Source organism: Aricia agestis, chromosome 9 (assembly GCF_905147365.1).
Source record: "Aricia agestis chromosome 9, ilAriAges1.1, whole genome shotgun sequence".
Taxonomy (NCBI): Eukaryota; Metazoa; Arthropoda; class Insecta; order Lepidoptera; family Lycaenidae; genus Aricia; species Aricia agestis.
In genome coordinates this window covers 4297279-4323824 of record NC_056414.1, presented here as the reverse complement: position 1 = coordinate 4323824, position 26546 = coordinate 4297279, and the positions used below count along the sequence as shown (strand labels likewise).

Sequence of the window (26546 nt, the reverse complement as noted above, 5' to 3'; positions counted from 1 at the left end):
TTGTTACATAAGTGATATTCTGCATAATTTTTTTGTGTTTTCTTCTTGCAACTATATAGAAGTTACTAAATTAAAAATAATCGGCCAAGTGTGAGTTGGACTCACGCGCGAAGGGTTCCGTACCGCTATAGAGCAAAATTTAGCCAAATTTTATTTATTTATTTAATGATTTATTGTGCACAAGAAATATTAACAAAACAATGATTTACACAGTAAGACGACACAAAGGATCTGCTTATTTCTAATAGAAATCTCTTCCAGCAGCCCTACGGAGAGAGATTGGATAAGGATAGTAGATAGGACGTGCACAATCATGAATGTAATATTATGTCAACATGTACTTCTTACAATAAAACTAGTAAAATAATAGTAATAATAATAATAATGAACAAATACGATAATAAGATATGAATGACAAAATAAATAAATTATAAATATACCAATGCTAGCTACAACATACAATAAAATATAATAAATAGTAATATAACTATAATAAATAAATACTATATGTATATATAATAATGGTATTCAAATGGATGGAGATTCGAGGTAGTGCTCTTTCAAGCGTCTTTTAAAAACAGCAATGGTGGGACTGTCACGGATGGTGAGAGGGAGCGAGTTCCATAATCTGACAGCATGAACAGTAAACGAGTAGGAGTAGAAGTTGGAATGATGGGAGGGGAGGGAAAGGTTAGACCGGACACAAGGGAGATCGGGAGATCGAGAGAAGTTGAATCTGTCGAGGAGGTATGAAGGAGAGAATTTTGTGTTTTTTGTAATGGGATATGGCCCCCCCTTTAATTTTTATTTTATTTAAATATTATTATTAATTATTAAAGTACACAATATAATTAAGTACTTACTCTGTGAAAATTTCAAGTGCCTATTTATTGCCATTATTGATATAAGTAGAGAAAAAAATGCCAAAACTCTAGTATATTGTATGGGAAATATTAATTTTATTTTGTTTTAGTATTAGTTGTTATAGCGGCAACAGATATACACAATCTGTGAAGTTTCAGAAGTCTAGCCGTTATAGAGTTACAGCCTGGAGACAGATAGAGAGACGGACAAACAGACAGACTTACAAATAATTTGGTGAATGCGAATATATTTTTCTGGAATCGCGATCCTGACCCTAGTAGCTTTTCGCTATGGTAATAAGGTGGTCCAATAATCATTATGGCGCAACTTATAAAGCACAGAACCATCTGGCGTATATTTCAGCCCTCTTATGTCTACCACGACTGCATCTCCCTTTTTGCCGGGACGTATAGATTTGAAGTTTGTTTCGAGTTCTTCGTAATTAAGAAAGAACTCACTGATTTAACACAGTGCCGGTCCTAACCAAATTTTCAGGCGGTGCGAAAACCAAAAGTGGCGTTGGGTGTCTCAGGTGGCTTAGGTCACAGGTGGTGCTGCTTATAGAAACGTTAGGGCTGCGGGTCGCAGTCGAAACGACGTAGGCCAAGTTTTTATTTTGATCCCCGAAGCGCCGCCTCTGCGGCAGCATTACTGCGCATCGCAGGGATATGGAGGAGAATGTGCTAGCCCAATGGCGCCAACAGGAGCTTGTTTATATGCATTACATTAAGTATCTGGCAAGACCACAATATGGCCTTCCCAACTGCCAGCCGCCGAACTGTGAAAGCGATCTGGTCGATACTACAACAGGGGATCACACATTCGAGGGACGCCCTTACCTTTGGTCATTACCTGCACCGAGGAACGGGCAGGAGGAAACCATCGCCTAGGTGCCACTACAGTGAGGAAGAGGATGTTAAATTTTAACATCGAACGGGTATTTTGATCGAGCTTGCTGCATTCGGTACACATAATCACTAGGCGCGTAAATGGAAGCTTGATGCAAAGCAAAGGAGGTTTGATGTACTTTTCAATAGTTGAATGGACACTGTCTACTTCCATCATCGTATGACCTTTTTCTAAATTACAACTGCTCAATTACAATGAAAGAAATAACGGTAGCTATTTCCACGCGGGCAAGAATTAAAATATGTCCACGAGTATAATATCTACTTGGGCCAGGTCTCCTTTAACAAAAGACTAGGAAAGGAAGTCAATAGTCGAATTTAAAACGCCTGGAAGAGCTACTGGTCCTTGAAGATGCTGATAAAGGGAGATTTACCAATCTCCCTGAAACGCAGACTCGTCGACATGACATGTATTATACCCATCCTAACCTACGGTGCTCAGACCTGGTCATTGACCGAATCGCAAAGGTTCTAGCACGGGGTTTGTCAAAGAACAATGGAGCGCAGTATGTTAGGTGTAAGACTAGCTGACCGAATAAAAAACAGCACGCTGCGCTCCAAAACAGGTGTTAATGACATCGCGTCGGCATGAAAGCTGCAAAATTTAAGTGGGACTAAAATGGTAAAAAGAGAACGGAAATGGCGAGATGAACTGGAAGCCTACAAACTAGGCTGGCCTGCGGTGGCGTTTGAGCGAGACAGATGGCAGACCTTGGGGGAGGCCTTTGCCTAGCAGTGGGATTAGGGATAGCACAGGCTCATAAAAAAATCCATGCGACAGTTTAAAACTGCACTGAAGGTGGCCTCGAACTATTAGTGGCGTGATGCATTTGTTTTCGTTCCGTCTCACTTCCGATGCGTCGATTAATTATTTCACTCTCTGTCTAAATAAGGTTTCCGTTTTTTGCCATTTGGCTACGGAACCCTAAAAAGGCGCGAAATCTATGCGTAATAACAGAAACCAGATATTTGAATAAAAATGGTGAGCGAAACCTCAGTGTCATCTGAAGCACATCAGAGATTTTGTTTTGCAAGTTTTCAACAATTTTAATATTATTGGTCAGTGAATATCCTCTTATGTGTAATTTCAGGCACATGAGAGATTTTGCTATACATATTATGCACGCTCACACATAGGACATTTTAAAAAAGAGTTCTAGCTAAGGCAATTGTCTATATATGAACATAAGAAATTTTGTAGTCGATAGCTCTTGAAATTCTGAATACAAAAATGCAAAAAAATGCATTTTGGGTAAAACTGCACATAAGAGGTTTTATCTTTGCAACGACGATATTGAGTGTGGCTAAGCGCGCCAACCCGGCAAGTGCGCCATATAGCTATAACTCAATACTGCTGATTGCCCTGATTGGAAATCCCTAATCAGCAGTGTGGAATTATAGCTATATGTCGCACTTATCGGGTAGGCGCGATTTGCTACTCACTAAATACGAAGTGTAACAAAACTAACGCCCGTATAAATAGTTGGCTTTCAAAATTCATCTCAAGACGCTAGTTGGTTGATATCCTCTCAAACACTGATCAGCAACTTAGGATGTTATCTAATTAATAGTTTCGCATCAGGAGCGTTTCGGTTGATACTAATATCATGATATCGACTCAATCACCCCAAATCAGCAACTAACAATCCAAATCAGCAACTAAATATAAACTAAATGTTATAAGCCTATTCTACACATACGAATTACGTTTCGTTTATACGATTAATACGTTGCCCACTCACTTGAAAGGCACTTAAAAGCTGTACTCAAGTGAGGTTTGTTAATAAGGATAGCAGCTTGAAACACGTTTTAAGCGAGCTTTTAGCGGTAAGAGCCAACTATTTATACGGGGCTAAGTGATAATATTTTAGAATGTGTATAGAGTTCACTGTGAAAGTAGCAGCTCTGAACGAGTAACATTTTTTTGTGGTTTGTATGAGCAAGCTGCCCTGGGTCCAGCGTCATGATTTTTTCAAAACAAATGAAAAAAATTACTCTTTATTCGCTGCTACTTACACAGCAAACTCTGAATAGGTGACCCGCACACCCCTAACTAAAGTATTATTAAGTACTTAGTTTTGTTACACTCTGTATATTATATTCAAGTCACAATGCAGTCTATAGTTTCTTTATTCTACTTGTTTTCAATTAACAAAACATATTAAGTATCAAATTTTTCTCAGCAGAACGCATTAATTTAAATAAAACAATCATAAACATTATTTTGAACTTCGATATTGTGATAAGATAATGGTAGGTAATCTTACAAATATTTTATAATTTAAGGCCTCTGTGCTGACTACTTTAAGCATGACTAATTTTGTCTTACACTCTCTCTTTCTCACTTGAATTATTGTTATTTTAAATCAGTTATTTCGTTTACATTGAACATCTCACTCCTGAATTACACAAAATAATTTGAAGGAATTATAAAATAGATATCCATTATAAATAAATCAGACTTGTATGTAATATATCAACCAATTAAGGAACATTTCGTTGACAAAAATAGTGCAGGCTTGAATTATATGACATACAATTTTCTTTAATAAATATTTCTTTGACTTGAACCCAATGTAGATATGTTATAAATTGTCGATGATATTATTATAATTATTATGTAAAATTAATCACTAGTCACATTTTGTTAATGCAAGACCCAAGATCCATATCCTACATCACTGTTAAACTACAAAGCTCTCTCTTTTCACGACAATAAGAGCGGGGGAGAAAAAAATATTGAATTAATTTTTACTTCTGACAACACTAAACGGCATCTTCTGTCTCCCTCACACTCATTAAGCAAAAGAGATGCCTAAGGCGATAATTTGGAAAAAGGATTTACATGTTATGCTTAAATATAGTGAAACTAAACATGGAGTAGAATTGTGATCATATAAGTGCTTCTAGCTTTTTAAAGTTACATCTAGATACAGACAAAATTGGTACAATATTTTTTAAAGTCATAAGTAACTGTCACGATAATACAAGCAAAAATTCTTAAGTCCTATAATATTCAGGCGGAATTAAACGTATCACAATTTTAACGAAATATACTTAAAACGTCTTAAAAAGTTTCATGTTGAAAAACCTAATCGTGCCTGTTATTATTATTTTAGTTTAGCTTTATAAGATTCTAATAATGTTGATTGAAATTACCAGAGAATATTTCAAATGCTTATTTTATTAGATCAAATTAATCCCTTTACTAATAAAATATTTACGAAGCGAATAGTCTATACGAAGTCTGCGTGTCCGTGACTGGCACATTGGAAAAATCACGTCACAGACAAAAACAGCGAACTTTGAATTGTCGTACGTTACGTGAATATTTTAATAAGTAAAGGGGATCTCTAATTCAACTATCAAAAGCATTTACCATTCAGTTCAATTCCATTTTCACGCCAACACTTGACTAGCTACAAAGATTTAAATGGCTTTTAATACTGATTTAGGGTTTTCTTGAATTCTACTGCAGACGATAAAAAAATAGAATTTACGCACCTACTTATTAAAAATCTACATTGGTCAATATGTTTTTCTAACTAATGATATAAACGCTAAGACTACTGAGGGTATATCTGCCATATTTGTTGACTTTCTACTTAAAATGCAGTTAATTTGAACAATAACTATAATTAAATATGCTATGCAAAAAAGCGCCCCTAGTGGCAAACAATAGTAACTAATTGGACAGCATACAAATTCTACTTAACTGAAGTGCTCAGTATATTAAGATGATAGTGCGTTTAACGAAATAATAAATCCCTTATAGTTCATAGTCAAAACACTTGTTAAACCTTTGAGTCTCTTTATCTGTTTAAGTTACAGACATAGATCAAGATAGATACCGCATGTGTATGTACTTCGCGTGGCATATCGCGTTCCCAAATGACGAGCAATGCTCGTCTTTCGAAAGTCTGTTCTTTAGTCTGCTATCAGAATGACAGAATCGGACGTCAATCGGAATTTTAATAATGCCTAAATGCCTAAAAGTGCCGTATTAAGCTGCAGAAATTCAAATAGAAACGTTGGCCAAGATAATGGACACGATTCTTATCATCGGTACGTCACAGAAGGTAGGAAAAAAGTGGCACCCTCGTTTTCATACAAATGGAGCGACATATCTGTGGTTTAAGTTACACCCAATAATACATCAAGGACCACAATATTAGTACGATAAGAATTACATTCTTTCGTTAAGCGCCGTTTATAAAAATTAACGATATTCCGAGAAAAGATAGATCTTATTTAAACTCACCAGTAAAAAGCCAACATCTATGACAAATGACATAACTAAAATGTTCATTATGATATATGGGCGTTCGCCGCGTTAAGCGTGTGCCCGGCTTTGCCGTGTTTGTTTCATGTCATCCCATAGAGTAGCGCTGCGTTGAGCGGGTCAGCCGTCGCACGATTACTATGGCGAGCGCACGGCGCAGGCGCCCGCGAGTCGCGACGGGCAGCCGCGCCGGGCACACGCTCAACGCAGCGAACGCCCTAAGTGATTTTAAATGTGATGTTACGAAATTCTCAAGGAGCATTAGCCTCATTTGGGCTCTAAGCGTAATTATTAAGTATTTTTTAACAGCCATTGAATTCCTCAGTACCCTACACTTGTTACAAACTATTTCCAATTTACACTTTTTTCTTTACTTTTCTTTTCACGTCATTCACGCGAAAGCCAAATTCTAAAGATCATGTGTACCATAAAGCTATTGTATCTAAATTCGACTTCTCTACAAACTATAATATCTAAGACAGAATTATTCTATTACTCTAAATTGGCAAGTACAATTTCATAAGAATTCTCATATTTTCATTCCATTTACACATTGGAACTAACGCGACGAATTTGTAAATCTATTTCTTAGATCTCCAAAAATTTATTGAGATCCTTGTTGCAACGCAATATTACTTGAATATTACAACTTTTTTATATTTATACTTTCAGTTGAATGTTGTTTTTTTGTTGGTTTACACTTTACAGCAATTTACTTGAAGAAGAATCTAGTTTTAGATCTTCTTCATTACTGCCTCGCAATACTTTCAATTGTAAAGCGGGTAGTTATGAAAAGTTTTTATTATCAATGAGTTAAAAGATGCTGTCCTGCTTGCACTCATCTAGCAGCTATATTTTACCTCGCATACGGCTTCGAAGGTAGCGAAACATTTGTTAATGATGGATATTTTTAAAATAGTTATGCTGTACACTTGTTAGAAGAACGAGCTATCTCGCACTCGTCCCAGCTATTAGACAGGGTACAAAATAATAATTATATCGCATGCGACTTCGACGATAGCGTCCTAGTTGTCAAAAGTAGACCTATCTTGTAAATAGTGATAATCTTGTCTCGCTCGCACTCGCAAGTAGTTACGAGAAGCTGTCCTGCTCGCACTCGTTCCAGATATTAGTCAGGACTAATATCGGATAACTTATATCGCATGCGACATGGACGGTAGCGTCCTAGTTGTTAATAATAATAATAGGTATTTTGTAAATAGTAATTTTGCTACTCGTATCTCGCTCGCACTCGCAAGTAGTTACGAAAAGCTGTCCTGCTCGCACTCGTCCCAGCTATCACAATCGTAGGGCTCGGCGTCATAGTCTATGTCACAGGCGGCATGGCCAGTTGCGTCCGAACTTATGTCTGTTAACGCCGCCTCCGAGACTGGTTTGGACGAGATATCTAAGATCTGAAATATGAGATTCGTTTTACAATGCTTGATAGTCCAGAAATTATTTGGAGTTACAGTTATATTATACAAATCAGATGGAGCAATAAAGTCAGTGGGAGAAGGAACATTTATGGGACTTTTAAAATCATTAGGTCGAGTCTTGTCTTGTCTTTATTTGGTGTTGTATATAAAATTACACTCACATCTTGCCAGTTTCTTTGCAAGCAGTTGTCACCTATGATTATCTAATTAGATATTATATTAGAATATTTACTACGTCAGTTGTTTATTCAACTATGACACTCCAGCCTCCTTTCTCCGTCTTTTCTAACATATGTCTACACTTACATCAGCAGAAGAGCGCAGACTGCAGTTATCTGAGGGCGGGGCGCGACGCAGCTCGGACCGCGACGCCGCCTTGCCGTCAGACCGCACCGCTTCAGACGCGTTCCAACGTTCTGAAAATTTATACAAATTTTTGATGTGAATGCATAAATAATAATTAATAACAGATAATCGGAATAGTTCCCGATCGTGAATTGCAAATAGTACAACGAATTGTTTAAAAATTCCGTAACAATAGCGCAGCATATTTCTTATAATAATTAGTAATTACTTTCTTTATAGATTCTTAAACAATTTTGCGTTAACATTTTTTAATTTAATAACAACACCAACTAAACTACTTCCACAAAAAAATGAAAACAAAAAATACATGTATGATATTAAATGTACTGTAACTTTTTCATGATTCACAGTAATAAAATATACTATTGTAACAAAATATATTAGAAATAATTGCATGAAAAGTGTATATTTATTGCTGTGAAAGAATACACAAGTCACCTTTGGCCATCGGGTCAGCTGTTGAGACGGGCGATCCGCTACGAGGCGAGAGGCTGCCGCTGTAGTACATCTCTGGATTTGCCTCGTGACGATCTACAATAAGCGAACTACTTAGCCTACACACTATCTCTTATGCTAAGTACTCACATACGGTTTTGAGCCAATAATGTCTAGCAAAACCCGCGGCTCGGGCTTTCGTGAACACATTCAGCATTGCTCGATAGTTTTACTCTAAGGCGCTTTGCAGACGACGGGGCGGGGCCGGCCGGCCCGCGCCGCGTACACAAATCACAGGCCGTCTGCTTTACTGCATGTAAACTGGTTTGTGTGATCCACGGCGGGCAGCCGCGGACATGCGCCGCCACTGCCCGCCGGGCACCAGCGGCGCGGTCTTTTTGCCCGCCGTGTGCGTTGGTAATATAGGATTCCCTTTGTGCTATCGTTCGCGGCGAAATTGACCAGCCCGCCCCGCCCCGTCGTCTGCAAAGCGCCTAAATCGATATATTTGATTCCGTCAAGCCGGCTCGATGCGAGCCTTCAAACTGGCTCGATGCGAGCCTTCGAGCTGTGAGTTTTGCGGTCCACACAGTAATTATTACTCGATTTGGAGTAAAACGAATGGCAAATGGTTTAAGAGAAGGCCAACGTAAAGTAAAATTGTGTATGCTGCTGAGTAAAATAATGACCCTTAACTCACACAGTGACATTACTTCATTATATTCTAGCATTCAACCTTAACCATCAAGCAATTTGCCTATTATTTCAAGGCCATTAGGGTCTATATTAGCATACCACAGTCAACGATATCCTGAAACGCGTAGTTGGCAATGGCGACTGGCTGTCGTATCCAGGGGTGCTGCATGAGTTGCGGCACGGTGCAGCGCTGCGTCGGGTCCTTGCACAGCATCCAACGTAGCAGTTGCTCTAGGTCTGAAAAAATGTTTTACCCCCTTACTGAAATGTTACACAGTAATTCAACTGTACAAAGTTTTGTCTTTGTGTTTCAAGTGACTATTCGAACTTTTAGGGATAAAACATTGTAAGAGGCTACCGGACATGACTGCATACTACATGTTCTAAGTTATTTTATTTTTGAAAAGCTTTTTTGTCAACGAAATAAGAGTCAACAAACAAACAAAAATAGGATTCATTTCCAGTGGCCCACAGCGTGCGCTTTAAAGAAGACATTCTCTGCTAATCAGATAATCAAGTCATCAGCTTGCATTATTCTAATCAAACTTAGAAACATTTTTCGTAGGAATCGTTTGATTCCTCTACCAAATTGTAATTTGTATCCATATTTAAAGTGAAGAGGTATAACAAACTTTCACAGTAGGTAAAAGGCTTCCCACTCTTCCCACAAATAAAAACAATTAAACAAAAATAATACCTTCAGAAACAACTTGGGGCAGGCTCAGCGGCCCCTGTATGGTGTCTTCGATATCAGAGAAGGGGTTGACGAAGAATGTCAATACATATAGCGTTATGCCCATTGACCACATCTCCAGCTCAGGACCAGCGTATCTGAAATACACGATTTGATATAGTCAGATAAAACATACATGACTAGGTAAAATGTATAAGCCTATAAGCCATAAGGTGGTGTCGGATATTTTAATTATAGCACGAGTATCATAGATTTTCCGCTTTGAAAGCTATTTTGTTTTCTCTCCTGAGAATATTTAATTTGTTTCTAGTTTAAGTTCTTAATATAGAAGCAGCAAATAGTGAAAAAGTATCTGTAATTAGTTTTACCAAGCCTTACATTATAAAATATGCCTTTTAATTCATGGAAATTGTACCATAAAAGGTGTCTTCACTTGCATCAAATGGGGTAGTTCTGTTTTTTTTATATGTTGTATGTAATGAGGTGGTAATGACAAATATAATTTTTCCACCTCGAAATCCGTCCAGAACATTGTAAAATTCATGAGAAACCATTAAATTTTTGATCAGTTTTCAGTTTCTGCCATTTTTTACCACCAGGACCTGTTTATTGGGAAATTGGCAACAAAATGAGAATAGTTGGGTATCGATAAACTGAATAGTTTCAAAGACACAGCTGTTTGTTAAAGGAACAGAACCTATAGAACTTCAGCGCCCACAAGGGGGCGTTATCGCCTACAAGGGGATGTTATCGCCCACTTTGGGAAAGTAAAAAAAAAACGTAAAGCGACCAAATTAAGTAGGTCTGTCAATTGTCTATGAATAAATTTCTTCGCTGGTACATACTTGTTCCCCGCCAACACTTCCGGACTACAGTACTCGGTCGTCCCGTAGAACGTCGAGAACAGCGTGTCTTTGCTCATGAAAGTCGCCGAGCCGAAGTCGATCAGCTTCACGTGAAACTTGTTGTCTATTATCACATTCTCGTCCTTGATGTCTCGGTGTAGGATGTTGAGGGAGTGCAGGTATTCTACGGCTTGGCCGATCTGAAAATTATTAGAAAATTAATAAGGCCTTAGTGTCTTTTACACTATACTATTTTTCAATTTGACAAAAAATAGCTCAGCTAAGCTATAACTCTAACAAATTAAATGTTTAACCAACCGTTCAATGTATATTTATATTTTGCAATATCTGCTTACCTGTCGCAGGTTAGGGAATCACTTTGCGGTGTACTATAATTACAGTCCCGGCAAAAATACAACGTACATAATATATAGTTAACCTGTCGGAACATATAGCTGAGCAGCGGCTCGTCGAGTCTGGGCCGTCGCTCGATGAACTCGAAAAGGTCCATGCTGGCGCCGTGCATTCTCCATCACTATTTGTTACACCCTGTATATATAACCTGTCGGAAAATATAGCTGAGCAGCGGCTCGTCGAGTCTGGCCCGTCGCTCGATGAACTCGAACAGGTCCATGCCGGCGCCGTGCTTCTCCATCACCATTTGTTACACCCTGTATAGCTAACCTATCGGAAAATATAGCTGAGCAGCGGCTCGTCGAGTCTGGGCCGTCGCTCGATGAACTCGAACAGGTCCATGCCGGCGCCGTGCTTCTCCATCACCATTTGTTACACCCTGTATAGCTAACCTGTCGGAAAATATAGCTGAGCAGCGGCTCGTCGAGTCTGGGCCGTCGCTCGATGAACTCGAACAGGTCCATGCCGGCGCCGTGCTTCTCCATTACCATTTGAAAGTACTTCTCATTCTCGAACACGTCGATCACTGACACCTGAATTCATGTTTACATTATTATTATTTATTCCATTACAAGTAACAGCGAGCCATTAATGTGTGGGCTTTATTTTGTGCTACCTAGAAAACTTTCAATCATGTCACCTTTAACAAAAAACTTGTGACAGATATGCCGACAAACAGACAGACAGAAACTTCAAACTTATGCTCTTTTTGTCGGGAGTTAAAAAGTAACCTTTCAGCGCTGCTATTTTCACAGTTTAATCTACACAAGCGACACTATATAAAATTATAAATTTTATACTAAATTCCTATGGAATAATAGATGGCCCCAACGAATAAACGTGCAATCAAAAAAAATACAACTTTTCAGGAAGACAAAAAAAAGTTTGGAACCACATAACTTTGACTACATAATAAATAGACAAAATATATAAGTATTGTATAATCAAATTAAAGGTAAAAAAAATTATCTTAGTTTAGATATATTATATCTAAGCTCCTAGTACTCACAATATTAGGATGGCTAAGCGTCATAAGCAGCGACAGTTCGAGCGGCAACCTCCTGCCATCGGGCGCGTCCACCCAAAAATGAGCGCCGACTTTCTCCTTCAGCACGAATTTGGCGACACAGAGCAGTCTGTCGGAGCGACGGTACGCCATTTTCACGCACCCGTACGCCCCTTTACCTGTGCGAGCGGGATAGATGTAATATAAGTTGGAATAATTAATATGTAACTATTTATTCCTTGGAAGATTTTTGTTTGATTCAGATATGTTACACTGAGGTAATAGAAAATACGATTACGCATAGTAGCGTGGCGAGCGAGATAAATATAATATTGTAATATACATATTATATACTACGTTTTCGCTATCATAATTATTAATAAATCCTTAAGAAAACTATGTACATACATTGACACTTCCTGCATAAAATCAGAGTATTTTCTTTTAGTTTCATCCCAATGATAAATAAATGTTTCTTACCAATTTGTTTGAGTGTGACATAATGTTTGTTGTACTCGCCGCAAATCTGCTCCTCTCCGCACTGGCTCATCAGAGACATGGATTGCGGCCTGCTGCTCGTTGATTTGTTGCCCTGTATTTAACAAAATGTTTGTTGTGAAAGTGTAGCACCTCCATCGTGGGTATAGCAGACACAATAGATTTTCAATTGTTATGCGGCAGCCGGCTGCCGTTTGGGGATTGATGGGTTAAGTTACACAATTTTTTTGACGCCAAAAATTTACTAAAAAATTTTGACTTGTGAAAAAAGTTGGAAGTATGTCCTCACAAATCAATAATCTCCTTCTTACTAACATGTAATCTTGTCCATTTGCTTCAATGTGTGAAAGTGAAAGTCCACGCACATTGAAAGCAACGCCGGGTTCATCGTCAAGTAATTTGACCACTTTTTCACAATTTGGTCATAACAATATTATGCTTTTGAGAAATTGGTGGTTTGAAACTAGTAAGTATGTCGCGCAAGTTTTATGGCTCGTCTATAAAGACTACAATTTCGCAGAGTAACAGCCCGAATTATATTATGCGTCCACGCGACCGAGCGGCGGTGTAACGATTTATCAATTGCTTTGGACCTCCTGCATGCTCGACACCGTGTATACCACGTGACACGTGTATGACTCACCAGCACCAGCGAGTTGTCGGCGGTGGAGGCGAGCGTGGCGTGTCACGGCGCGTCCTCGAGCCGCACGCCGAGCCACACGCACCGCACGGACCGCCCGCGCGCCAGCTGCACGCTCGACACTGTCTACACCAGGTGACACGTGGATGACTCACCAGCACCAGCGAGTTGTCGGCGGTGGAGGCGAGGCTGGAGGCGAGCGTGGCGTGTCGCGGCGCGTCCTCGAGCCGCACGCCGAGCCACACGCACCGCACGGACCGCCCGCGCGCCAGCTGCATGCTCGACACCGTGTATACCACGTCTATACACACAAGCATTTAGTTCATACAATATAGATAATACAATAAATTCTGAATTAAAAAACAAAACTCTAATGTCACTTGCATGATCCAATCAGAGGAACTATCTGGATGCTTTTACAATGGCTTTTCTTTTCTATCTTTAAGCATATTATAATATTGTTAGCTGGAAGCCACCCAAAGAAAATAAAAGAAAAGAAAAGAAAAGGAACTCGCTATAACCTTGATATGATTAGAAAAAGTTCATTATTTGACGAATAAATAATTAATCGGCTAAGAACAGTCTCGATTATGTTACCTTTTTTTAAACAAAAAATATTTTAGCAACAGTAACAGCGTTTATATAAATAGCAACTCACTGAGCTCTGTGCCGTCATTATGCACGACGACGCCGCGGTACGTCCCGTCACGAACACGCACGTCGTCCGCGCGGCGCGCCGGCGTCGACGTACTTAGAAGCGTGCGCGCACGCAGCGCCGCTGCCTCCTCTATTGACATATTGTAAGCAAAAATTAAGGAGATGTTTGTGCCAAAAGCAAAAAAAGGAGAAATTTTTTGTGTTGAAAGTAAAGCAAATACGAATGAGTAAAAAATATCCCACCAAAACACTAAATGTTAAAAGGAGCCAAGCAAAATATTGCATAGCCATTAGCCATGCAATATATCTATCGTAAAAAGTTTTCAGATCACGTTCAAGCCAAGCCTTCAGCTTATTTTGTAATTTAAATCAATATTAAGTGAATTTATAAATAGTTTTCTTTATTTTATAATTATTATAGTGGCTCGGCAATTAGTCCATTGAATGAATCGCTCAAAGGGGGGTCTAGAGTGTGTGAGCGGGATCGTGAGATTTTTTTTCGGAAACGTGAACAGAGTAACTAGTTCATAAACATACTAAAAGTCCTGGACACTAAGGGTTCTGGCGGAGTGGGGGGAGGAGGGGGGGGGGGAGGGGAAGGGCCCATTTTTGTGTTTTTCGCTTATATCTCAAAATTGGTGCGTTCTAGAGAAAAACTTTCAAAGAGAGGATAAACGGTGTCTTTCTCGAAGTCATAACGGAATATGTCTATTTGGGGCACATACTGCAGGTAGGTAGACATAACTTCAAGAGAGAAACCGATAGGAGGATACAGTTGGGTTGGGCAGCATTCAGGAAGCTAAGCCACATTCTCACGTCGCATATTCCGCAGAGCTGGAAGACGAAATTCTTCGATCAATGCGTGCTTCCCGTTATGACCTACGGGGCGGAAACCTGGCCTTTTACAGCAGGGCATACCCATACAAATTTACGGTACGGAACCCTATGTCCGCCAGTCCGACTCGCACTTGGCCAGTTTCATAATTTTCCCTTTCATTGTGGATAACGACCTACCTTGTTGCCAAATTTCAAGGTTCTAAGTCTGCTAGAAGTACCTTAGAATTTTGATGATCTGTCAGTCAGTGAGTGACAAAATGTAGTAACTTTGATCATCCGTAACTATTAAACTATTTATCGAAATGTTTTGTAATTTGGAGGTTAGGCTAGTTTTAGTACTTGCTCCTAGTCACCGAAATTCTAAATCCCTAGCTTTGTTAACATCGAAGATAAAGGGGGTGTGAAAAAGCCGCGAACTGCTTCGAGAAAAGTATGCTACGGCCGTGCCTTTGCTAAAAAGCTTGGCTGGAGCACTGCCGTGCTCCCAGATTTATGTGCACATTAGTTCATTATTGCCAACATCAGTTCATCACATCTGCTTATAATCCGTGTATTGATCGCAGATAATACTAAGAAGAAAAAAAAATGTGCACTACAATCGTACTTTATCAGTAAAACTTACCATCATATTTCCTTCTCGGCGCCGACTCAGTTTGCGTCTCTAAGTCGATATCATTACTGAGGCTCTCGATACTCTCGTTGCCGTTATGATGCGGCAGGTCTTCGATTTCGCACCCAGGAGGTGGCATCTCATTGATTGGCGTCAGGAAATCTGCACTTGTCTCGTTAGAGTCACAGTAATCTAGAGATAAGCTACTTCTATCCTCTTTGCCTTTAAACGACTTGTATTTACCAGAATCAAAGGATAGCCTAAGAGACTGATCGTTTAGTCTGACTCTCGCTGAGCTACCAGTCGGAGTCACTTCTTGGGAATGTTGAGACGTGTAGTATATGGAATCAGATTTCTCCACCTTTGTTGTCACTTGCTTCACTGGATTGCTATGCTCCGATCTGAGTATATTCTCCGAACGTGATTTCGATATGCTGCTTGGGTAGTTTTCATCATCTATGGATATTCCTGACATACCAGATGTAATATCTGGTAGTGCAGAGGTATCATTTCTCTGCTCTGTTGTACTGATACTTGAGACCATGTCCTGAGTAGGAGTAGGTGTATGGGTGACCTGGCTACATGATTTATCGAGACAAAGTGCACTGGAAGATTTTTCTCTGGTAGCAGATAGTAGGGACTGCTGCACGTTGAGAGACATGCACGCCGACTTTTGGCTACCGTTGAATGCACCACACGAGTCTTCATCTGTTTCTGAAGCTAAGAAAATGGTGCAAGTTTAACACCAAAAATAATATAATTTAAAAAGCTGACATTATAGATTTTAATTCCCATCAGGTGACCCGTTTGCTCGTTTGCCTCCTTATTTCATTAAAAAAAACAGTAATTTCAATTTGGATAAGTGCATCCAAATTAAAATTATGGGTTCCTGCATATTTAAAGTATTTTAGACATAATTTAGGCTCGTCTCGGCGGGTGCACTGCTGTACATCCACAAAATATATGTATGTATTATAATATTTTATTTCCTATAGAACATTTATTTTGCAGAACATTATTCCTTTACTTTTATAAGTGTGCCTTTTCCGTTTACCTGAATCATTCTCATCATTGTGCACAGGCGACAGTGTCATATGACGGTTCTCTTGCATCTTGACCCTGTCGGCCTCTCTGCAGAAGTTCTGTATGACATCTTCTATGTGATGTCCGATGACTTCCGACTGCGGCTTGCCGAAAGTCAACATGGCGAAGTGTTGATTGCAAGCGGTGATTATACCATTCTCGTCGACGACTAGAAGGCCGCTTACGTTGAAGGTAACCTGTAAAGTATCTTAATTTTATATTGAGTTGACTTAAAAACTTTTCAACCTACAAGTAAATATATCTAGCTATTTTGAAGATTGAAAGCTGAGGGAATCTGTTGTCGAATCGTAATTCAAAGTAGTTAAAAAAGCACTCTTGCAGTGTTATTTTTATAACTTCTAAGCACTATCATGTAGACTGATGTACTATCAAGTAGCCCTTGTTCACTTTTTATAGGCAAATAGGGATAGTCAGTCGCACACAGTATGAGCAAGTTTTAACCGCAATAACGAACTTACCCTGACATTGACAATGTATATAGGCTTCTCTTTGTTAGCTATGACGGTAGCCCGCGGAGAGTGTTCCACGTTTGTAGGTTTGGAGATCCAGAGGCACAGAGGAAATGAACCACCGTCTAATGTTCTACCTGTTAAAGAAAAAATATAAGTATAAAAACCATATATAGTGGTTTTAAATTGATGAAACTTTACTTCTTTGAATAAGTTATCAGTTTACTAATTTCAATAGAATCTATCTAGATTCTAGACATATGAAGGCCGCCGTTGCCATTATTGTGCCATTATGGTGTAGCGCAGGCCTTAGAATATAAAAAGTATCGTTTTTATATTGACAAAGCTGTCTATGTCTTTGCTAACCATACTTTTCAATCTAAATAATATTTTAAAACTCCTATTTTTAAACATATTTTATCCCCTTCCTAATAAAAATATCCACTCTATTAATAGTTATTGCGGGTATTTATTTATTTATTTAAACACTTCATGCAAATATTTACATAGGCGGTCTTAATGCCTAGTGGCATTCTGTACCAGCCAACCTTAGGGTGATGATTACCAAAAAAAAAATTACCAAAAGAAAATATGGAAAGGGTATCAACTAGTTTTATTTAGAACTAGCTGTTGCCCACGACTTCGTCCGCGTGGACTTTATAGTTGTTTCCGTACATCGATTAAGTCGCTTACGCGCATATCAGAAAAGTATATTGTGTGGGAACCGCACATTTTTCCGGAACAAAAACATTCCTTGTCCCAGATTAAAATTAGTATCTCCAATCTCTATGCCAAATTTAATCAAAATAGATTAAATAGTTTAGGCGAGATTCATAAAAGTTTATTGTGCGGGAACCGTATATTTTCCGGGATAAAAAGAATCCCTTGTCCTTTCCCGAGACTGAAAGTATTGCCATACCAAATTTCATCAAAATAGATTGAATAGTTTAGACTTTAGGCGATAACCATAAAAGTTTATTGTGCGGGAACCGTACATTTTCCGGGAAAAAATTAGTATTCCTTGTCCTTTCTCGAGACTCAAAGAATCTCCATACCAAATTCCATCAAAATAGATTGAATAGTTTACGCGCAAATCATAAAAGTATATTGTGCAGTAAACAGTTATTTTTCCGGGACAAAATGTACCCTATATTCTTTTTCGGGACTCAAAGTATTTTTATACCAAATTTCAGCAAAATGGGTCCAGCCGTTTACGCGTGATGTCGTGACCACGCGAAATATAACGTTCCGCGCAGCTTCGCGCGTAAATTAGATATTTCACAGACAAATTAGTCCATAAGAATAGCCTATGATACTTCACGCGGTCTACTTCTTATCAGTGCCAAATAACATAAAAATTGCTCCAGTAGTTCGCGAGATAAGCCCTTTCAAATAATTTCCCCCGTTTTTTCCACATTCTCCTATTAGTCTTAGTGTGATAAGATATAGCCTATAGCCTTCCTCAATAAATGGGCTATCTAACACTGAAAGAATTTTTCAAACCGGACCAGTAGTTCCGCGTACATTTTGGATAATGTATTGTATGTTAGAAAGAATTTAACTAAATTTAAAACTAAAAGTGATAGTCACAGTAGAAACACTAGAAATAGGCACAAGCTGGAAATACCAGTGATCAGACTTAGCAAAATAAGTAAATCTTTTAAAGGTCAATGTGTACGCCTTTACAATAAAATCCCGGAAAACGTTCAAAATCTATCAATTAATAAATTTAAAAAAGTAATTAAAGAATGTTTGTGTGCCAAAGCCCTACTATACGGTCAACAATTTCCTAAACGATAGCACATCTTGGGAGTAGAATGGCTGCTTGCAAGGCTGCTTCTACATATTTTATTATATGTGACTTACAATTGTGTATTCATATTGTATAGATTAAGTTATTTACATTGTAAATTAAATTTTTTTAAAAGACAAATTTTCACTTTTTTACTAAAAAGTGGCCCCGTGCGAGTTTCTTACGCCGGTTCTTCTCGCCGGGTTAGTTCCCGAACCGGTGGTAGGCAACATGTACTTCAACATTCTGAAAATATTTGATTCAAATTTATTCAGAAATAAAACAATTTTTATTTTTATTTTATTTCAAGTGGGCTAACTAAAATTACTTTTTTAAATTTCAAACAATTTTCCTCTATTTCTTCGCTCCTGTTAGTCTTAGCGTGATAAAATATAGCCTATAGCCTTCCTCGATAAATAGGCTATCTAACACTGAAAGAATTTTTCAAATCGGACCAGTAGTTCCTGAGACTAGCTCTTCAATAACTAGCTAACAAACAAACTCTTCCGCTTTATAATATTAGTATAGATGATTTTCAACACATAATACCTGTGGCCTTCTGCTTCGACAGGTTCTTAGGTATAACAGCATCGTACGGCGGCAGTTGTATCGACGGTATGAGGGACGCGATAGGTAGCCCCACTAGTTTGTCAGCCGACTCCGCTTGGAAGAGCAGAGCGGCATCGCTCCCTTCGCACGATATCACTAGACCACTCTCAGCATCCACCGTAAGCTGGAAAACAAAATTTAGTATACTACTTAGTAAACTAGCTCTGTAGTCTGTATGTAAATAAACAAGTTTTTTTTTTAATTTATTTATTTAAGGTCGTTTTCAACATCAAGGTCATTAAACAACCACCTTAAATACAAATAATTTTAGTTCAAATACATTTATACATATTAATCAATTTTAAATATTTTAAAGTACAATTACAACCTTTTCCATTCAAACACTCTTTTAAATTATCAGGAAGATTACTTAATTTCTTTTGTAAATTAAGTTCTACAGTTTCTCTTTGTGTAATATGTTGAAAAAGCTCTTGGTAGTGTAGCAGACAAATCAGCATACAATCCTGCATCGCGTCACGAAGTTTCTGAGACAAGACATATGCAATGTCTGAAATGAATCTGGCCTGACTGAGTACACAACCTTGCTCGTTAGAAAGATATTTCTTTGCAGCCTTCAATCATTATGTCCAAATTGCGTAGGCATAATTACTTACTACAACATTCTTGCAGCTTACAGGTTCAGCCACCACCAAGCATGGTCCATCTGAGTCCAGTTGTCTGATCCAGAGGGACACTTGAACTAATCCTCCCTCCTTGGTTATCAGTTCCACAACCTGGAAATTTTATATATTATTAGTAGGATTTGATTGACAGCTTTTAATTTTTGTAAGGAATTCTTTTGGTTCTCCTGAGTTGTGTTTTAGTTTGGATGAATATGAAAAGCTGTAAAACTAGTTTGAAATACAGATCTTAAAAAAAGTTTCTGCTATAAAAAGATACATTTTGGCCCTGGTTTAAGCCCACGAAACATCAGCCTGGATGGCTGCATTCATGCCTAAATACCAACACCGTTTGTTAACTTTAAGTTATCTTACAAATAAATAAATTACTAGCTGACCTGGGAAACATTATTTGCCATATAAATTATTTCATACCTTTTGTTTACTTTAGTTATCTCTTACAAATAAATAAATTACTAGCTGACACAGAAAATGTTGTTTTGCCATATCAACTATTTTTAGTATCAATATAAAAAGTTGATAAAAACCTTTTTTCAGGCCTAATGAATGTACATACAAAATTTCATTAAAATCGGTTGAGCCGTTTTGGAGGAGTTTGGGCAAGACGAGACGTTTAGAGAATTATGAGAATTTTATATATATATATTAGAAATTAAATACCTTCCCACTAAGTAGCACCACAGTACCATCTTCAGAAGCTTCACAGTCTTCAGGTTCGTTAAGGCTGAACAGTTTCCGGTTCCTATTGCGGATGATCTCTGAGAACCTCAGATCACAGAGCTCACCGGAAGAATAACCGAGCAGTGAACATGCTTTGTTGTTGACTATTAAAATCTGAAAATACACAAATTCTTGTTATACAAGATAATTTGACTGTTACCTGAGAGGTCTTACTCAAACTGCTGTAACCAGTAGTAGTAGTATTTTAAGCACTGTGGTAAAAGCAACAATCACACATACATTGGCTTCCACAGGGCCGTCTTAAGTCTATTCTGCGCCGGGGTGCAAATACATACTGCAGCATGAAAGGGGTATTAGTCAACCAAGAAAACACAATATTTTTTTGCTTGCGCATACACATTTATCGTAACAAATAAATAAAACTGTGCAATGGCGTTAAGTTCAATGAAATATCCAAAAATTTAGCGCTCGACAGGCACCCCCTGCAAGCCCTGGTAAAGACGGCCCTGGGCTACCATAATGATAATTAGGTTTTGCAATCAGGGGCCTTACTAAAGCATGTCTAAAGTGTCAAAAACCCTTGAAATCGAAAATCGAAATCGATATCAGTTTCAGGAATAAGGCACTAGGTTTTTTACCTTGGATGTATTTGGCTCAATAGTGAACACAGCCTTGCTAGGGTTGATGGTTTGTTGCAAGCGGTCAGACTGGGACTGAGCCGGAGATCCCGGTATGTCTCCTGTTGCCAGTGAAGTGTTAAAACGAAGGCCATTTGGTCCGTCCACTGAAAATACAGAAAATGGTCTTTTGAATACAGAAAAGATGTTGATTGAATGAACATTTTTAGGTTGATTTGTTTAGTTTTAGTTAAAACAATTTGACCTATTGCCTATATTCTAGTTCAACTAAGTGACAATATTATATTTTTGTCCATATTTTTAAAGTTTACTTGAATGAAAAGGAAGCTTAACACTCCCTTTGTTGAAAATTTAAAAAAACCTTAGGAGTTTAATGGCTTATGAAATTAAACCAGGTTAGTTGTATTACCTACAAATTAACTTACCTCTAACTAAATCTGCAGGTGGTTTTGTTTTAGAAGGTGTTTCCAGTTCCATTTTAATTGGTCTAACTCTACGAGTCAGTCGGGGAAAACTCTGGTTGCCTTCAAATGAACAGTTCCCCCAGACATTTTGAAATTTATGTGCTTTCACTGTCCTGTGGATTGCATTTTTAGAATGTATAGTTTTACTAGTAATGTACTGTAATTTGAATATTTTTTATGATTTTTATGTACATCTTTACCTGCACTTATTAGTTTTATCAAAACATGGCTCAGGTGTAAGTTGCAGGCGTTTTTCATTTGATAATTCATACAAATTATTGTTAGGTCTCTGTAAAATTTGAAACATTAATTATTTCACCAAAATACACTTATGGACGAAAAATACAACACAACTTACCGGTTTTGGTGTCAAATTAAGGTGCTCTGGAGAGTAAACATCGAAAAACTTGCCCAAACGAGGTTTAATTGGAGTAAACCCTGAGGTATCTGCTATGTCACCTCTGTTATGAAAGAAAACTATAAATAAACGCGATATGTCGACATAAGGGTCATATTTACAGAAAATGTATAACGAGAGAAAGGTTAAGTGCTAGCTTTATGATTTATTTACATTCTACGAAGTTATTTTTAAGAAAAATCAATAAAATATCGCGCGCAAGTTCAAACCATGCAAGGAAGGTTTGAAAGCATGTTTTTTACTTATATTTCACATCTTACCTGTTAAGATTTAGAAACTTTGCCGTTTCCATTGTAGTTAATTAGTTTTTATATATTTATTCCTGATTTATTATAAAATCAAATCTTCGTTTTTGTCGTTATTTCAATTTTTTAAAAAATGATGTCATACAATCAACAAACGTCAAATTTAACAGATGTTTTTTTGTTGGTTTTTGGCACTGACAACGGGGGTGTACGTTGCCTCATTACTCATACAGTCTGTCAAGAAAGTGAAGAAATTAGAAAGTGGCAACATCGTAGTGTCATCCCTTTTTTCTTAGATTGATTTGAAAGGGATGACACTACGATGTTGCCACTTTTTAATTTCTTCACTTTCTTGACAGACTGTACAAAGGTCAGTGATTATCATAAACCTATAATGCTAAAGACCAACAAAGAGTGCGAGAGAGAAGAAAATCCTTTATGGAATTATAACAAGATGAAAAGAGAGAGGCAGTCTAATGAAAATTGTAACAACATTTATTTGACAGGTCGTCAAAAGTCGTCAATCGTTTTTATGCCCTTTCGGTATTTGCAATTTAACAAATACTATTATATATAACAATAATAACTTGTGCTGTGAGTGATTGCAGTGTAAATCATAGGAATAATCCTGAAAAATACTACACTACACACACTACACTATACTATACTATCGATAGTAAAATATACATCACTAGCACACGCACACATTGACAGATCACGCATTTTCGAGTTGTCAGGTGGTCTATACGACAGTATATAGTAATATGGTGATTATAGGTCTACCTTCTCTGATGGCAAATTTTGATGGCAGATTTTCAAAAAATATCCTTGATCATTGGATAAATTTTTATATATTTTGCATGTTTCACACACACAATAATTTAGAATAAGCCGCTTTAAGGAAAAAAGAAAAATTTTTGCCATCAGATTCTGGTAGACCTATTAGTCTTCTTAAATCTTCATATTAATACTTATAAATAATAATAAATTTTAATTTTTGTTTAAGGCTCAATTTTCTTATAATAATATTATTTATTGCAAATGAAAATTTCTAGGGATATCCTCATCACGACGGTAGTAGTTACGTAGTGATTATATTCTCTTTGGTACTTACCAGTTACCTACCCATTGCGAAGCCCCGGGCAGAAGGTCATTGCGAGGCCCTCGGCGGCAGGTCTTTACGGGGCCCTTTGTCTTACGAAAAAATACCTTGCGAGGCCCCAGGCGATAACCCTGTTCGCCATCCCTTAGGGCCGCCACTGGTTATGAACTACATACATTAACAAAGTACCTATTCTGTGCTACATGATAGGTGCCTAGATAAAGGTCTACAGTCTACTCAAAGACAGGTCGATACATAGTTATTCCGGTTCTTGTAAAGTTCAGGCGCCAAGGTCTCTCCTTTCGTTCTCCACCCAGTTATGTGGCTAATTATTGCGCTATTGTTACCTACAAATTACAATCTTTTGTCCTATCTAATGTTTTGTAAACGTATTGTTTTGTCTTAATAATCATTTTAAAGTTGTGTCAAATAGAATGTTACACGAAAATATCGAAATGAGTTCAATATTAAAAGTGGCTAATTTACAAAACATGAGAATGTGGAGCAAGAATCAAGATAGGAATAGGGTGTAAGGGTCTGAGCAAGCTATCTGTAAGATCGTAATTTTTTAGTTTGCGATTCGATAGCCATAAGCCAATCGGGCGATTCCATTATCGCGGGTGCAGTTTGACACACTTAAAGCTTCCTACAGCCAAAATGAAGCATATTTATTAATAAAACACCCCTGAAGGGATACATTTTAACTAGTTTAACAATGATTTATAAATGAAAACCTTCATCAAATGTATGAATTGCCACAAACAGGTCTGAAGTGCCATCGCCGGTGCAACCAAATTGACCCTCCATTAAGAACTGTGATGAGTTCATATGTGAATACTGGTTTTTGCGAAACTTCTACAAAATAACTTGCCTATATTTCAAAATAGCATAAAACAAAGAAACTATGTAACTAGATAAAAGTAATTATAATAATAAGTACTAGAAATTATTAACCATTTTACGATCGCGGGTGCAACGTCAAAATTCTCAAATCTCTTAAAGGTGAATTAAATCGTAATTCTCTAACAAATTTTAAAATTTTCGATATGGAATATATTATAATTATACTAATAAGTTTGTAATAAAACTGCACCAAATTGTAGTTTATTTTTTTATTTTCAGTTGTTTATTGGCCTGACAAAATGAATCGTCTAAATCACTAAAACGATTGAATAGTGTAATTTATACAAAAGATTTCGTCATATTGCTGTATAACTATACCACAACTAAACATTAATTTGAAATATATGCTATTTTTATTTAAGAATATGGGAAAAAACATCGCGTCCCTTAGATGATATTGCTTAAAAACCCTCTAAATTATTGGAATTTCATTTTTTACCGATAAAAATTGTTTTGTTAGTAAATACACATCTTCTTACCTATATTTCAATTCAAAAATGTAATTAATGTCTCATTTTAAAAATTCTCGTTAATGGCCGTCTGTAGCGGAATCGCCCTTTATCGTAAATCGTTATATACGTCCTACAACTCCTACAAGGTGTAACAAAACTAAGTGATAATACTTGAGGGTGTGTATATGTTCCTTGTAGAGAGTTCACTGTGAAAGTAGCAGCGCTGAAAGACCACATTTTTTTTTTACTTTTGTATGGAGATACTCGTGACACTAGGGCGTTTGCCCATACAAAAGTGAAAAAAATGTGGTATTTCAGCGCTGCCACTTTCACAGTGAACCCTCTACAAGGAACACGTACACGCCCTAAACTCTAAAGGATTATCACTTAGTTTTGTTACACCCTGTATTTATACTAGGGTATTGTTAAAAGCGTATACTTACTTGTTTTCCCAACAGTGACATTAACACGATCAATATACCTATACTGTACTCGGCGAAACATGGCGGTAGCGGTCATTGACTCCCTGTCAAAAACTTGTCATTTTCTATACAAAACTACGATTGACAACATCTGACACTTCATTGTCAATTGCGGTGTATATAGAAAATGACAAGTTTTTGACAGGTAATCAATGACCGCTACCGCCATGTTTCGCCGAGTACAGTATAGGTTCTCCTTATAATTTCAATGCCTTGCTTGTTTTACTCGCATCATAAATCATGGTTAAACTTGACAAATAAATAATAGCCTAGTATTACTTTACTGGTTCAAGTTTTTGTCATTATTTGCCAGTCCTGCGGTGAACGGTAACCTTTGGTTTGACATTACATTCACTCCTAGACCGACAGCAAATTAAGAGATTTTATGTCCTTAGAACCTTGTCACTTTACACTGAAACCCCTTTTATTTAAGTAAATTAAAATAATATTAATTTACACAGTGTAATTTATACTGGGTCCGCTGACTTTTTTCGTTAATACTTTTCCGATTTGCCAGCTAAGACAAGCAGACGTTTTCATGGGCGTACCGAGGGGGCGCAGCTGCCCCCTCCCCCCCCCCCCCCCCTCCCCCCCCCTGGATTATCCATTTGTTTGCAATATAATATTTTTACAACTAAAAATTATAAATTTTTTATTCTTTATAAACACATAGCTTATGAAAAATCTGATTTGCCCCCCCCCCCCTGGCCCAGAACCTGGGTGATTTGCCCCCCCTGGCACCAGAACCTGGGTAATTTGCCCCCCCCCTGGCCCAGAACCTGGGTACGTCCATGGACGTTTTATTAGTATCCAAGGGGATAAAAGTAGGTAGCGACGGCAATACTTCGGGATAAACTATTCGTCAGTCGTCACATAGATCGTACAACGTTGTGTTTTGTGAAAAAGTCCAAGTTTTAAAATATTTTTCTAGTAAATAAACTTTATTCTTCAGGACAAATCTTACACATAGTGGGGCTAAACAACAAATAACATTGTTTAAGGCTATAATATTATAATAATAGGTAATATAATTTTATACATTTTTAAAGAGATCGTCGATTTTACGAAGCATTAACCGCTCCACTAACCTCACTAATTGTCTTTTGTTGCGTTCGACTCCATCGGTTTAATTTGCGAAAGGTAATGTTATATAATTATTAATTACCCGTTTAGTAGGCTGGTGGTACTTTTACTGCCAGATGCAAAATTTGCGTAACGTAGCATAATCTAGATCGTTAAATTAGGTCCTTTAGTGCCCTGCCCTTTAACAGTAGGCCTACTACGAAACCGTTATGAGACTCAAACAATCGAACGAGAATGCCGCGCCCCGCTCTAACAACGTCATTTCACGTTTGTTAGAGTAGGATGCGGCATT

At 37.7% G+C, this 26546-nt stretch overlaps 1 protein-coding gene across 1 annotated transcript; it reads right to left on the bottom strand.

Moving 5' to 3' along the window:
- Positions 1-6162: 6162 nt before the first annotated feature.
- Positions 6163-22312, bottom strand: LOC121730662 (PAS domain-containing serine/threonine-protein kinase). The gene is made up of 22 exons (XM_042119803.1): positions 22248-22312; positions 21928-22030; positions 21770-21858; positions 21531-21682; positions 21106-21251; positions 20447-20620; positions 19760-19879; positions 19086-19269; positions 16754-16881; positions 16246-16471; positions 15204-15911; positions 13746-13874; positions 13243-13388; positions 12430-12541; positions 11953-12128; positions 11336-11476; positions 10530-10729; positions 9688-9821; positions 9090-9227; positions 8298-8390; positions 7800-7909; positions 6163-7469 (listed from the first exon to the last, which is right to left on the bottom strand). Exons 1-22 carry the CDS (start codon positions 22277-22279, stop codon positions 7317-7319), a joined length of 3594 nt encoding a protein of 1197 aa, XP_041975737.1. The 5' UTR covers positions 22280-22312; the 3' UTR covers positions 6163-7316.
- Positions 22313-26546: the final 4234 nt, after the last annotated feature.